At 34.0% G+C, this 16,866-nt stretch overlaps 2 protein-coding genes across 2 annotated transcripts; both read right to left on the reverse strand.

Annotated features, from left to right (window-relative positions):
• Positions 1-1,882: 1,882 nt before the first annotated feature.
• Positions 1,883-11,882, reverse strand: LOC138311876 (nephrin-like). Its single transcript, XM_069253029.1, is given in 17 exon segments — positions 1,883-2,329; positions 2,454-2,512; positions 2,785-2,818; positions 3,465-3,541; positions 3,977-4,001; positions 4,473-4,510; positions 4,635-4,653; positions 5,450-5,554; positions 5,844-6,075; positions 6,077-6,144; positions 6,447-6,809; positions 7,378-7,677; positions 8,098-8,373; positions 8,706-8,990; positions 9,849-10,142; positions 10,732-11,092; positions 11,859-11,882. Coding segments are annotated over 17 exon segments (2,601 nt in total). The 3' UTR covers positions 1,883-2,288.
• Positions 11,085-16,211, reverse strand: LOC138311877 (uncharacterized). The gene is made up of 3 exons (XM_069253030.1): positions 16,148-16,211; positions 15,709-15,773; positions 11,085-13,900 (listed from the first exon to the last, which is right to left on the reverse strand). Exons 2-3 carry the CDS (start codon positions 15,755-15,757, stop codon positions 13,521-13,523), a joined length of 429 nt encoding a protein of 142 aa, XP_069109131.1. The 5' UTR covers positions 15,758-15,773; positions 16,148-16,211; the 3' UTR covers positions 11,085-13,520.
• Positions 16,212-16,866: the final 655 nt, after the last annotated feature.

Consider the following 16,866-nt stretch of genomic DNA (forward strand, 5'->3'; position numbering starts at 1 on the left):
AATTGCATAAAGATTCCAGATTACATCTATTGATACTGGCATGTATATATGGTTTTAAATACAACAGAGGTAGAACACTGCAGTTTGATAAAATGTGTTATATCACTGACTCTTGTTATTCAGTCATTGATCAGTAATCTTATGAAATTATTCCTCGCACTCCTTCAAACAATTGGCTATTCAAATGTACCCGTGTCTGAGGACAGGGGGCATAACTCGAACTGCCGTAATGTTGAAGAATCTACATATCCGATATCTTCCGGTATGCTACAAAGAAATGGCATAATTTGCACACAATGTAATAAGTATTTAAGAAATATTAACTGAAACTTGATGTTTACAGCTAAAAAAAAAAAGATAGTTAAGTTGTGTGTTATATTTAATTTTTTTTTCGGATTCATAGTTGCATGAAGCATACATATTTGGAACAGCATAAATTTATTTTAAGCATTGAACGTCTTTCAGTTAGCATTCATATTGGCTATGAATGCTAACTGTAAGACTTTCAATGCTTATATTTACATTTGGTTATAATTTAAGGAAATACTAAGGAATTTTGCATCTACAGTGAATTAATCATTCGCTATAGTCGAGGATGGAACAGCCATTTGAACAGCCGTTTTCCGTGATCGCTGACAGTTATGACGTCACAAAAATAATGACGTCATAATAAGAGATTGAAGGTCTATATGACTGGCAACTGCGCTTGGTAGGGTTACATAAAGATACTGCAGTGAAAATGTAAATATACACATAATTATGTACGTCATAACACTCAGATACGTGGATATGTGTAGATGGGATAATAATGTCTCTTTAAATTAATACACAATTATTAATTTTCAATTAATTTCTTAATTTAATACTTTTGTTAACCGTTTTATGTTCACGGTCTCTAAATATTTAATGAATCTATACATTTGACGTATACTATTCCTGCAATCAAGATATATATTTCAAAATGAAAAATAACTTCACATTCAATATCTCCACTGTCTCAATACCTCTATCGTCTTTAAACACACAATCCGTATATAATTTGTCAAATGAATTGATAGGTAATGATAAATGATCTTATAACCAGATCAGAGATTCAATGAAATAAGGCCTTGAGTGTATGAAGTTGACCAACGATAATCCGAACGCCGAAATTCACAATCCGGACGGAAGAGTCAGAGGAACATATTTGGTAATCGACTACTGAAATGGAATCTGACAGTTCAGAACATGTACCACGGGATGAGGAATCAAATATTTCGGATTATTAAAATTAGTTTTTTTCATTAGCCATATTCAGATCAACTGACCACACAAATCATTGTTCTGGTAAGAAGGAGAAGGAAAGTCTTGGAAGATTTTTTTTTTTTTTTTTAAATTTTAGTTTGTCGTCATTGCGTTTAAGTCAATTACACAGGTGGGAATAAACTACTTCTGCTTTAAGACTGATTTGCATATTACCTAAAATTATCTTTCTGCTCCGAACTAAAATATAAAAATTCGTATTTTTAACTTCAGAAATATTTCCGGAAACCTGAAAACAACTGGTCAGCTGCTCACATTTCCATATTATACAGCATATATCAAAATACATTAAGTAGTTTGAACTACTAACATTTGATTATTGTCCTGCGCTCCAAAAAGTAAAACAAATCTAAAACTCTAAACATACACACCGCTACTCCTTATAAAGAGAAAATGAAAATCATATATTCCATTATGTTTCTCTGGTAACACTCTATGTGATAGATCTCCATATATTACACAAAGCTTAAACATATAACTAAAGACTAAGAACAGTTTATGACTTTTTTACAAGACATGTACAGTAAATTGATTACCATGGCAAATAATGTTTCGGAGGAACCAAATCAGATCATTAAAACTAACGTTGTCAGAACATTGGTATTTTTTCAAAGGATAGACGGGCAATATGTTTTCTGGTATATCCTTATAACTAAGATGCGGAGGTATACTTTTGCCCAACTAAACCTTTACATATTCTATAACACACGGTAAGGACATTTCATCTCTAAATATTGTCAATTAATTTAAAAAAACACTTGCGTTACTTCAAACAGAAGGTGCGATGTACATGCTAAATTTGTTAATAATAGTAACAAGAACATAAATCATACATAAGTACTGTAGATTTTGGTTTATTACAGTTTCATCACGTGAATATGTACTAACGCAGTTCCACTATTATTGTATCCTTATACCATACGAATAGAAAAAAATGTTAAACAACATCTCATGGTTATCGGTTCTTCGGACTGTTCTCAGTACCATCATATAGTCACCGTGTTTTTGTAAGTGTTGGGTGCTGGACCTGGAATGAAAAGATTACAATCAAAACTGTGACATAATTATAATAATTTGACTTTTCTTCCATACTGATATCGTAAATTGAAGTTTTTTTATTTATTAAAGTCACATTATATAATAAAGGTCACCTTTGAGTTCGTCATACACCGATACGTCATTTCTCATTCCCAGGGACTCATACATTCTTCTACAATATAAAAAAATGCTTCTAACGTTTTGTGAATACATAATATTACAAATATCCATCATTTTATCCATATAAAATAAATGAAAATGAGAACAAATAATCTTTATTAACCGTTACAGTTAGAAGTTTCATGAGTAAAGGTATCAGGCAAATTGTATGTAAGATTGCAAATGCAGTTCAAAATTCATATGAAATTAAAAATGGCGTCTGCATGGTCGAACATTAGTGTCTATAATGTGTATATAAATGTGCATGAATCTTCTTTTACAAACCTGCAGCCAGAAATAACTTCCTCATCCATATTGGCTGAATAAAATAGAGAACTTTATCTTATTCCATATCTAATTCTTCAATAATTATGAAAGAATAAATGAAAAATGTCAATCTATAAAATGCCTAACATATCTGTAGATTGTATATATTTAATCCTTCTCACTACATGATATGCATATGTCTCTAAAACAATATCTCTTATCGGCCATTGAAATGTTTAACAATATAGATATCACACTATGGGTGGTTGTTAAATATGGACCACGCGAGCAAGTCTTTAACAAAATTCAATCTACTATTCATCAGAACAACCCTTTTACATTAAAACGCTTTAAATTTGTTATTTGTATTTCGGGTCGAATTTGCATCACGCAATGACTTGTCACGTATTTTGACACAATGACCAGGAACATTCGCTTTCCAGCAACATTTTGGGCGCCAATTTGCGATCACAGCATAATATGACGTCACTGGATTATTAATGACGTGGCACTTAGACAACATAGTTCGGTCAAAGGTTACCGTGTCGATCAATTATGAGCTGATACCATGTGTGGTATAAACCAACTGTTAACAGCTGTAATGTTTATTTGATACCTGAGCGTTGAATAACACCAATCGATGGTAGAAACACTGTTTCATAGCTACTTAATATAATTGTTATGCTGATGTTATATACCTGCGGTCCCCCCTCCTATGGACTCGTACGTTGAAGGCGGTTCTCTTTCGTCAAGGTTTAAATCGTTGTAATGTGACCTGTAGAATATAATGATTTGTTTATTGATATTAATCACATCAGAACAAAATCATACTATTTGTGGATTAATTACATATACATGTAAGATGAGTAAAACATGTCTAAACAATAAGACAAATGTTTATGATCTTATAGTTACTGCGCAAATAATTAAACATTTAATTTATTAAGTTATTAAGGATTGTATAATTCTAACAATATAGCACAGCCACATTTGTTTCGGGATGACTTAAAAATATATGTAATTAAAACATTATAATATTTTAGCATGATGCAGATATACAATGAAATGGTTATGGAAATAAATCTTGTATCATGATTTATATACAAACTTTAACTAAATAATCTCTATTATAGACCATTCTCGTGTAGCCCTTTACCGATGTATTTACTAATTTTCCGCTCTATTTCATATGTTAAACGTTTGTATTTACCCGTCTGTTTGATGACCGTGTTCACCTATGAATGGCAAAATAGTAAGTTTATTCGAATGCATAAACCTTACAAATACATCAGGAACATGTAAACTTTATTGAAATGATTATGTAGTCGAGGTCAGAAATTAAGGAAATATTCCGGGAAAATGTATTCTACATGAATATTTTGCATTTAGATTAAATACGAGTGTTATGCACACACGTCAATAACGTGCCATTGATACGTAAGTGACATATAAATCATAATTATAAGGCAAACATTTTAATTTCCAAGATATTTCATTTACTAATGATTTCAAATGCATTTAACTATATTCTATTAAACACGATATAGACATTTTATTTCTATCAAATATGTAATCAACACTTTAGCTGCACTGGATTCCAGTCCATTTTCCAGAAAAAACTTTCTAGAACAAGAAAAGTGTATTGGCATGATGTACAGATCTTATTACCAACAATGGAATGATCTTTTGTCACACAAATCCCTTACCTGGTTTATCCTTGTGTTTTCTTTTATATGGTGTTTTCCTGGAATGAAGAGACAAAAATATATTCTGGCACCAAATGGCTAGTACTTATAATTTTGACTTTCTAGTTTTATTCTACGGTAAGGTTCTAATAATACAGAGATGTCCCTAACATGTTCACTCACCTTTTTAGTTTTAGTCTGTCTGAAATAGAACATCGCATAGTTTTATTTAAAACATGAAAAAGTATATTACAGTTAGGTTTCTACATCAAGATGAATTCATTGTTACTTTGAAAATGTTTGTATGTGCAGTTTTGATTTTGTCTCTATTATGACAACTAAAAAATATTTACATCAACTTATGCATTTGTTTTTAGAACTTACAATTTTCTAAGTTTCAGACTGTTTCAAAAACCTTTGCTTCAGTTTCTAATGACAAGAACGTTTGCTTAAATTCTTGAATATGGCTGATTTTTATACATATTTATAACGTCTTTGGAAGAAAGAGCAGCGTATAGGTAAATAATGATAGAACATGATTGAAGAATTAATGCTTAAAATATCACAATGCATCACTGTTGCTCAGAAAATGTGATTAACATTATTTTTGTGTAATATGAATATTTTATTTTCATACATATTCTGATCTTATTTTTGAATAAATGTACAGGTTTTTATTTTCAAAAAACATGTCCCGACTCTAAACTGTTATGGAAAATCATAATTGCACGAATTCAAAAACTATGGAACACAAATACCACCATTTGATGGAATACAATAACATGTAACTTTAATATTGTTGCTTCATTAATCACACCATCAGCACTAAAACTATGCTGGTTTTACAATATAACCAAGGTACATTGCACTGCAATAGTTGTTCTGTGTAATTTCAATTTTATACTTAAAAGAAATTCTTAGTCTGTATCATCACATCTTAAAACCATACATTAAGAATAATAAAAAAAATGACAAGAAGAAACATGAAATATACTTACAAGTAAAACATAAAAAGTGGATCCCTGCTACGAGTAACATCAATGATGCTAATATGAAAAGTATCATGGACGCCGTATTTGGGTTAGATGTAGCTTTTTCTGAAACTAAACACATGAACAAGAATAGTGTATACTTAAAATATGTGGTTTCCTAATAATGATTAATAGTTTTGAATCTCCTAATATTACAATATATCTTTATTGTGATATCTTATAATGCTTAAATAAAGGACATGACGTAATGTTACTTATTGCACCATCTGACGATTTTATATAATATTAAGCAATCGCTAGGTGCATGCCTGAAACATGATGCTATTTTCATGGTACAGACTTAAGCATGTAATTGTTGGTGGTTTACCAAGTATATAAGGTGTAGTATTGATGTACTTACGTTGTTGTGTTTTACCAATAATCCCTAGTATGCTGCTCAGTGAACTGTTCCCCACTTTGTTGTAGGAGTACAGGTTGAGTTGGTATCTGGTGTTGGGTTGGAGTCCCGTTATTTCCTTGGTGTAAGTTAGTTGTTGCTGTTCTAGGACTGATATTGTCTGTAGAGAAATTCCTCCGACAGGTCGATACATAACAACAAAGGTCTGCATGTGACCTCCATTAAAAATTTTTGTTCCATCCTACTGTTATACTGGACGATGTGTAATCCATAACTCGGAAGTTAGTTGGACTCCCTGGATGTTCTTTTAGAATAGGCAATATGGTATTGTGTAAATAACAAGATAAATGACCAGTTTATTTCGTGATCACCTGATGCTTCTAAAAACCAATCATAGATAAATTTGTCTAAAACTGAAGTATTTCTTTACGATATATTTTGAGTCGTTAATGCATGACCAATTCAGTTTTAAAATATCTTTTAACTGTACGAGCATGGTAAAACCTGTAAATTCGCAGATACCTCTAGCATGAAGAAAGTAAATTTCCGTGTAATTTAGTTAGTTCTATTTAACCAATAGTTTCGTGATATTAACGTTTCACTTACCAGTTAGATGGGTGATAGAAAATGATGACGTGGAATGCCGCCTCCTGCCGTCATTGTAAAAAGTCACGTTGTAGTCCCCAACAAACGTACTGTCGAACGACAAAATGGTCATAACAGCGGCCTGGCCAACAAATGATATATTTCTTTGCTTGATTGTCAAATAGATGACCTCCCCATTATATAGACTAAATGTGATGTCCCCAGATGGTATTATCTTTTGTCCAGTGGTCAGCCTTGTCCACTCTAGGTCCGCTACGTATGTAACAGGTGGGTTACTGTAGAAAGGAATTCTCACCACTAATGGTTTCTGAAGTTCGCCAGAAAATGTCTGGTATTCGTCAATGTTACTGAATTGAGCAGCCGCTAAAACGACAGAAAATACAATGGTACGTACAACAAGTGGTTTTAATATTATTCGATATGTTGAAATGTTGTCTCTTTTTCGACAAAAGTGTTAATACATTCGTTTTTAACACGTCCACCTATCAGATAAATCAACATTACCTTTAGAGTACAATTAAACATCTAATAAGTTCCCGCTATATAAAGTGATCTTGCGCAAGCTTAAAAACTTTTTTTCCAAAATGTCGTTTTTTATCACGTTTTAGAACAATATGCGAAAATGAATCATTTCCTTTCCATCATATAACCGTGTCGATATGTGAATTTGGAGTCTAAGCAGGTAATCTCACCTAGTTAATTGCTTATATATTCTCAAAAAACCTTCGACGCTACGAGATTGTCATCGAACTATCATTACGTACAAAATTCACAATCTGTGTTATAGCAGATTTTCTATGACGGGATAAAATGTTTGCATATCAAACTAGACTTCCATTATACATTGTAAAGTAATCTACTTAAGTTTACTATTATTACTCGTCATTGTCAAGATGAAGGCATGTGATATATTACATTGTGTATTACATACCTTTAACATCTAACACGGCACTGTTAGATTGTAGTGACTCTCCATTTCTATCGGGTACGCCATTACTAACACTACACGTGTACTTCCCCACGTCGTCCATGGAAACCACCGCCAACACTATGATATCATGTGATGCAGTATTGTACGTGAATTGGTCAGTGATGAAGGCCTGGTCAATGGTCTGGGTCCAGGACTGACTGATCAGTGTATTGGGCTCTCCTAACGTCTGACACAATAACTGGACATTTGTATCTCGTTCCTCTACACCAGAGGGCGCCACGACTGTTACATCTGGAGGATCTGGTTTGAATAATAATGTAGTACACAGATAATGAAATACAAAATGAACTCAATTCATACAAACATATAGCTGTAATAAAAAAATACAAAAGTGTGAACATTTCTTGTTAAATAGATAAAATAAATCGACTCTTCGTCATGTTGAAACTTTCATGTCATTTAGAAATATATCCGAACGAGCATCTCAAATGAAAATTAAAAATACTTCCTATAATTATTAATAATCGATGATGATTAAGTTATGTAAAGAATACATCTAAGCTGAACTTGCTATTACAAATAAATTTGAAAATCCCACTTTTTTGTTGTGATATCACATTGACCATTCTAAATATAATTTCTAAGTAAAACAGATGTCCAGTTCAACGCGTCTCAACAATAGATCAGAAATACATATATTGTAAACTATGGTGAACCTACATTGGACAACAATCGATACCATTCTTTGTGTGATGAGTTGCCTCCCCTGTACAGATGATACACCTTCCGCCCGACAGGTGTAGTTATCTGTCTCTGACCTATCTACGTCACCCAGGGTAAAGGTCAGAGAGGTCCCTGGTCCTGTCTGTACAGATGACCCTCCACGTAACCACTCGACCCTAGGGGCGGGGTTTCCTTCTGTATCACAGGTTACTTGGGCTGTCTGACCTTCTACTACTATTAGGGTGGTAGGGGTCAAGGTCACTAGCGGTTTGTCTGTGTCGGTCAACAACACAAAATGTGGATATAAGTGGTATATATATATATATAAATATATCTTTGCATTGATGTAATTGAAAAAAAAATACAAAATACGTCAATTAACTGACCTCAATTAACATCGGAGTTTAAAATAAAAAAGATGGCGTTAAAAAGGTTTATATTTCATTCCTCTTAATTCCTCGATGCAAAATGTTATTAGCAGCTCTTTCAATTGAGATATCATTATATACCATAAGCAAAGTTTTAAATGTTCATTATTGTTAAATTTTATGGGACTGATATTTTGAATCGAAAGCGAATACAAAGCTTCACAGTAACATACTCACATTCTACATTAAGGTACATAACTGGTGACGTCAGATTAGTAAGTTTGACGTCAGTGAAGTCATTCTTCACACGACAGGTATATCTGGCTCGATTATCATCCTTAGTGAGAGATGTGAAAGTGATAGATGGCGTTGAATGTCCTGTCTGGAGGCGGCCATTTCGGAACCATTCAAACCTGGTCAGAGTTGGGAAACCCTCAGTGTAACTACAGCTTAGTGTCCCGCTCTCTCCCTCCAACCAGGGATGTGTCGGTGTCAGACTTACAGTGGGGGTACTCGGAGGGTCTGTAGACAGTTGTAAACTATACAAATACGAAAATTCAAATAATGATAGCGTATGTTTATTATCAATGCCAAAAAACGTGGTATGTGTCTGAGGTAGCTATATTTATAGTGTACAGTACATGTGACCCGTGTCTGAGGTAGGTATACTTACAGTGTACCGTAAATGTGACCTGTGTCTGAGGTAGGTATACTTACAATGTATAGTAAATGTGACCTGTGTCTGAGGTAGGTATATACTAACAGTGTACAGTAAATGTGACATGTGTCTGAGGTAGGTATATACTAACAGTGTACAGTAAATGTGACATGTGTCTGAGGTAGGTATACTTACAGTGTACAGTAAATGTGACCCGTGCCTGAGGTAGGTATACTTACAGTGTACAGTAAATGTGACCTGTGACTGAGGTAGGTATACTTACAGTGTACAGTAGATGTGACCTGTGTATGAGGTAGGTATGCTTACAGTGTACAGTAAATGTGACCGGTGTCTGAAGTAGGTATACTTACAGTGTACAGTAAATGTGACCAGTGTCTGTGGTCGCTATATTTACAGTGTACAGTAAATGTGACCTGTGTCTGAGGTAGGTATACTTACAGTGTACAGTAAATGTGACCTGTGTCTGAGGTAGGTATACTTACAGTGTACAGTAAATTTGACCCGTGTCTGAGGTCGGTATACTTACAGTGTACAGTAAATATGACCTGTATCTGAGGTAGGTATACTTACATTGTACAGTAAATATGACCCGTGTCTGAGGTAGGTATACTTACAGTGTACAGTAAATGTGACTGTGTCTGAGGTAGGTATACTTACATGGCACAGTAAGTGTGACCTGTGTCTGATGTAGGTATACTTACAGTGTACCGTAAATGTGACCTCTGACCTGTCCTGTCCCTGAGGTTGAGGATGAGTAGACACACAGCCACACGTCCCCTGGTTGTAACCCTTGGTGACAGTGATGATGATGGTAGATACTGACTCTGTCCCAGTGCTGCCATCTGTGTCGGGGATTCCCCCACATACTCCAGTCCAAGTCAGGGTAGACAGAGGGTTCCCTCCTGTCTGTCGACAACTGAGTGACAGTGTGTCATTTACATACAGGATGGAGGAGCTTGTATACCCAGAGATAACGGGTGGTCCATCAGGTGGCCCTATAGTAAAAGAATTGGAATAAACATCAGTTGGTTAAATCTGACAATTAGTAAATGATATGCTACCCTTCATTGAGATATCTAACATGGCACAAGTTTGTTATTATATAGATGAAAGACGTGCGACCTCTCCCAAATTATTACTCTCATTCTAATCATGGCACCATACAATACATATACTAATAAAGCATATCTTTGAGATATTTTTTGTTGTATATTCATATCGACGTATCATTTTCTTTGAAAGTAATACCCTTTTCATCTAAACCATTAAGATATTCGAGTGAAGATGTTTTCTTTCAACAAGTGTGATTATTTGACTTCAAATCCATTACAAACTAGTATTGTAAAGGATCGTTTGAAGATGATAGTTCCTTGGTTTCTCTATTTTCAAAAATATCTGCAAAGAATAAGATAATAATTACATTATTTGCAAAAAAAATGGAATTAAAATTTCCTGCATGTGTGTTTTTATTAAAACAAAAAACAGTGACAAAGACATTTTCCTTTATTCAAACTTGATAGAATTTACTTTACTTTAAAGAATTAAATGCCACCCACTACAATATTTCTAAACAGCAATACTTACACTGAACAACAAAGTTTTTCAAGCCGGACTGGACAGGGGTCATTCCATCCACGTTACTTGCCCTACATTGGACAGTGGCCGGACTGTCCCCTTTGGCCCCGGTCAGTGTATAAGAACTGGTGGTTACAAACTTGTCCCCATCACTACTGACACTTCCGGTCTGAGTTGTGACGTTCACGCCGTCCTTGTACCATTCTATCCGGGCCTGAGGACGACAACTTCCGGTCACACATGTGTACGTCTGACTGCCCCCTGGTGTGACTGTGACTGTGTCACTGACAGGGGGTGTAAAGGTCACACTGGGGACAGGTACTGCAATTGAATATAATTGAAAAATATAAAGGGCGTCAAACGACCGATGCTTCCAAACAGCAATAGCTCACCTGAGTCTTCACCTCAGGAGGTACTTAAAGACGGGATTGATCATTGTTGGAAGACAAAAATGATTTCATGCTGTTCAAATATATAAACTTTGAAAACCAAGTATTCTAATTCCATCAACGAATGAAAACTGTCTATCAGTGATTTATATGATTTAACAAATATCAAACGTAAGTCAGAAAGTCAGAATCAAAAGAAGAATATCAACTCATATCAACACGTCGTGCATACTTACTAAGCAATTGACAATAATATAAAAAAAAATGTTATGCCGCAATTTTATTCGGGATCGGCTAGTACTGTTACTATCCATCCGTTTACCACTGTGGTAATCCTAATTAAAGTCAATGAATATTTTACCATGATACAAGGTACGATAACCATCTTGTTGTATATGATCAAGTTTATATGATTATTCTTACATATTAGACAGAAGGTATTATACATATACGATGCATCACGCTTGACAGGAATATTGAATTCAGATCAGGAAAGTGCCACAAGTTGAGGTGAGACAGATGAGGAAAAAACGACGAGACATGATCAATCAATTACACGTACAGCATTAATTGGACAATGACAATTTCTAAAATCCCACACATTATGCCGCATTTTCATTAAGGATCACTAGACTGGCAATTCTCGAACCGAAATATGCAATATTTTTTACCTCACACATCCGTTACCATCCCGGCGATTCTAAAGAAGCCGATGTCTACTTTTTGCCAGAAAGAAGTTCAGCTTACCAGCCCGTAGAATACTACTATCATAATCGAGGGTTATGGCCATTTATTTCGTTCATATTAGACTGAAGATATATATAAACACAAACGATGTACATGTATCAAGTTTAATAGGAATATTCTAATTCAAAATAAAAGACAAACGATTAAATGAAGATACATTATATACAAAAATGATTGACAGAAGGCACTACAATGTTTTAACCTTATGATATATGTACTTGTTGTTTTAACTGCATTATTTATCAGCTGTACAAATGAAGCATCACATGTTATGCAATTTCAGATAACTAGTCTTCATTTATAACGGAATTATACACTTAACAAGAAATGATTTATATTTTGAAGAAAAAACACCGTTACGTTCTATCCTTGCAGATGGTCACAGTTTGTCATAAATTCTAGCTGGTACATGTATAGTGTTAGAAATTGACTTATTTTCAAATAATTATTTATTACGTTTTATTTTATGTTGACAGCAGACAAATTATATGAGACAATTGCGAGGCAATTGTCTTAACATAATTTAATCGAATGTTAGGTAAATGTGAGATTGTAAGGATTAAATTTGTAATGATATATTGTCGGCGATGATTGTTTAGCAATAAAGAGCACTTTCATGTGTTTACCATTTTGATTTTCCATGAATGCGCGACATCTTTGACCACACCATTATGATTTATGGAGATCGTACACTACAGTATTAATCAGAATACAAGAATGCTAGTTTTTGTTTTGTTTGCTAAATTTATATGTAAATATTTCATTGCATGCTGTCATGCACCATTAATAAAAGTGTTTGTAGCGGTAATAACGTGTGCCTTCTTTCGAATAATTCTTCTAATTTTATTCCTATACGATTAAATCCAAAATAAATACATACTTCTATCATATTTTAGTTACACTATATATAATAGCCATGGTATTATAACTATTTCGTATCTCGATTGCTATATAGAGGTTCACGAGTTCGTTAATTTTCAAATTTTGAAAAGATCGAGCTTCAGCTAATGTCTTTTAAAATTTTGAAAATTTAAAAATGAGAGTTAAGATAAACATAATAAACAACAGACACGCGTTGGGGTACTTATTTATCCCATAACTTTAAATCTAGTATATTTATATCGTGGAGCCATTTTTTCGTCTTCATTCAGGGAAACCTACCAGTGATATCTTTCCGCCATAATAAAAGGTGCCTAAATAGAGAGGCAATATTCTATTTAATACTTTTAATAAGCAACTTCCTATTAAACAGTAAATGTAATGCCATTTAAAAGAAAATGCGCTATGAAAAGTAGCCCGAAGTTGAGAGCCAATCAAAATCAAGATATCTTGGAGTTGACCAATCAGAGGCGCCTTATGTGTTACATAATGTAACACACTGGAGTGGGTTAACATACATGATAGCCAACTGCTATAGAATTTATCACATTCCATTGTGAACCATGCATACTTATTGGATAAAGATATCTCAACTTTGTCTTGGTTATTTAACTTACAATATCTTTTAAGCTCACTTTACCTGCCGCAAAGTACTTATCTTCCACGTCACGTCATATCACAATGATGGTACTAACGGGCACCAAGCGATATTTACTTACTTGTACTCCAATGTAAAACACATTTCGATAAAATCACACAAAAAAGAAGTTCCTAAAATCAACATTAAATAAACATTATTGAAGACGTTAATAGTGACCCACCTACAACAGCCACCTGTGTTGACAATGGTCCTATCAGTGTGAAGTCAGAGAGGTAGACACGACAGTTGTATGTATCCCCGTGTACAGGAGTGAGGATCCCCAGTCGGACTTCATTGGAGGACAGCTGGCTACAGTCTGAGGTGTACACATCAGGAGATGGTGTATAACAAGGAGGTGTGGCTGTAGTAGCTGTAGCCGCAGTACCTCCATCATTATCCTGCCACAGTAACTGACCCAGTGTCCCTCCGTCCAGGTCAAATGTACAGGTCAGCCATAAAGTGGATCCCTCAGTTACAGTGGCAACAGGGGACGGCTCGACATTGATACTCGGCACTGCTGATACTTAAAACATATTCCATAGACGTTGTTGGGATTATGTATTTACACCTTTCTTTTCATCGGCTTTGTAACGTCTAATATGTCAGCGTATACTCACATAGTCTATTTTGTCTAGCGACCGTTGCTTTCAGTTAATGTCTGTCTAAATCCCACTTAAGGATATCGATATTACTATATGGGTTGATTTATATTTTTACTATGCGTTAGCATGAGCTCGATTATGAACGAATATACATGTACATGTACCAATTTAGGTTTATACCACAATGTAGCATACACCATATAATATGTTCGTTGTCTACTGCCTTCATACTACCGTTTTAGCAGTAATATGATTAAACCTTAAGTGATGAAATTCTAAATAATCTAATATGTCTTAATTTTCTAATAAAGCTTCCACACCATTTGTCTAGTGCCAGTCCCCCTTCATCAGATCACCCATAGCATGGACCAATTTGTTACCGTGACATAAGGAGGCGACTGGACATCAATATTAGTATTTTAAAAAACTAATAGTCATTTCGGTAATTTAAATGCAAACATGTGTGTTCAACTTAAGGATGTATTCTTCTGAGGTTTCAGTCCCGTTGAAGTCTCGTTTCGACATAGATCAAAGAAGTTTAGAGATTTTCAAATAAAATCTATCAATATCTGTAGCAGGTTGCCAGTTGCAAAAATTTTGTCAAAAAATTACTTTTCTATTTTTAGTAGATTTTTTTATACAGGGATTTAAAGAAATGGCTCATTTGGCGGCCATTTTGAAATTGTGTCTTTTTCGCTTTAAGTAGAGCCATAGTTTTACCATTTTTTACTGAACCTGTTTTTACTTAAATCATCACTGCACCAGTATTTTTAGCTGTATTGAGCTAATTGTTGCTGTAAATCTTTACTGGGTTCGTGGTTATTTAAAATATTGAGCATTAATTTGTGAAATGATACATGTTTGTCACTTTATTTTGACATTTAATGGTAATTTGAGCACTTCTATTTTTTACTCTAAAATACTGAAAAATAACAAAAGATTCAAATGGGGCAAAAAAAGTAAGCACACGGACCCCCCACTTTTCTGTCTGATTTGGAAAGAACATCCTTTCCCAGTTGATATGCAAAATATTAACAAAAATTTAATACCAGGACCTTTTCTATAAAGGGTTAGATTTGGCAAAAATGGCTGAAAATGGTGTTTTTTTGTAGCTCAAAATTAAAGGGTAGGGGTAGTATATGTTGTTATTCGGAGAGAAAAAATACTAGTCTTATTAATCCAACTGGTATTTTTTAAAGAAGACTACTGGTAAAGAAATTCTACAAACATCCATATATATCAAACACCTCATTAGGAAAATATTGCTTTAATATCGTGTGTATATGGTCAAAACGGCAAAATTCCCATGAAATCGAATATTTTGTCAATTAGGTATCTTTGAGTGACAATAGCTCAAAAACGAGAACACGGACATATGTTTTTTTCTTACATTTTCTTTTATGGTAAGAACGCCTATTTCCAAAAATCTAGTACAAGAAAATTTTGACATCTCAGAGGAGTACATCTTAAATAAATTCATCACACTGATTTAAAACAATGATACGACAAATTAGTCCTCACACCGTTGAGTCCCAATGTAGAATTTCATGTAGATTACGTCTGTATATGTATTAATGTCTTACCAAAACCGATCAAAATGATAAAACCGTATATGATATCAAATAACGTATATCTGTGAAGTTGTTTTACTGTGCTTTCTCACAACAACTATCTGATAAATATTGGTTCAGAAAAATGGTATTATCTAATAAATATGTGTGCCACTTACCCGTCAGTATCAAGTCCAATATCACCAGAATGAGCAGTGGACAGTCCATGATACAAGGCAGACTTCTGACGATACAATAATATAACGAAACACATACCTTCCTGGTCTATAAATAACTTCCCCGTAAATGACAACAATAATTGAACATGTCACTATAACCTGACCAAATTGTTGATATATTTACATCGGTATATGCTTAGTATTAATAAATAGATAAGCTTTTGATAAATTACTATATCGTTTAGCATGAAGACAACACGTACGCTTTGAATTGTATATAACACACTTTCTACTACAATGGGTGATGTTATTGTGAAACGGATTTGAACTTGATTACAATGGATTGGGGATAATTTGGTGTGCTTTCTCACAACAACTATCTGATAGATAATGGTTCAGAAAAAATGGTATTATCTAAATAAATATGTGTGCCACTTACCCGTCAGTATCAAGTCCAATATCACCAGAGTTAACGGTGGACAGTCCATGTAACCAGACTGACTTCTGACGATAAAAAAAATATATAAAGAAACTTCCTGGTCTATAAATAACTTCCTCGTAAATAACAATAATAGAACATGTCACTATAACCTGACCAAATTGTTGATATATTTACATCGGTATATGCTTAGTATTTATAAATAGATAAGCTTTTGATAAATTACTATATCGTTTAGCATGTAGACAACACGTACGCTTTGAATTGTATAACAAACTTTCTACTACAATAGGCGATGTTATTGTGAAACTTTTTGAACTTGATTACAATGGATTGAGAATAATTTGTTGGGAAGTAAACGGCACAGTTCTGCCGTGCGCATGCTTTTATAAAGTCCGATTATGAGCGTTATATTATGAAGCAATTTTGAAAAATTAAACTTCATTACACGTAAAATGAGAAACATTTCATCTTAAAATGGATTTCTCATTTACTTCCTTTATGTGTTTCAGATTAGAAAAAAAATGATATCAATGGAATGTTTTATTAAATTATGACTTTTGACAATTAATTAGGTCTTCTTTGCTGATGAATTATCATTGCATCTTTTTGCATATGTCGGCAAATACGCGTTACCTTATACTCGTCGTATTTCTATCGGATGAAAATTGTGGAAGAAACAGGTCACACGATTCGTGCTTGTTGGCTATGGATTTTTT

The sequence above is a fragment of the Argopecten irradians genome, unplaced genomic scaffold, assembly GCF_041381155.1.
Source record: "Argopecten irradians isolate NY unplaced genomic scaffold, Ai_NY scaffold_0143, whole genome shotgun sequence".
NCBI lineage: Eukaryota > Metazoa > Mollusca > Bivalvia > Pectinida > Pectinidae > Argopecten > Argopecten irradians.

Coding starts and splice junctions, on each gene's coding strand:
- LOC138311877 (XM_069253030.1), bottom strand. CDS start 15,757: ATGGACTGTCCACTGCTCATTCTGGTGATATTGGACTTGATACTGACG. Junction 13,901..15,708: donor ATTGGACTTGATACTGACGG/GTAAGTGGCACA, acceptor ATATGTTTTAAG/TATCAGCAGTGCCGAGTATC.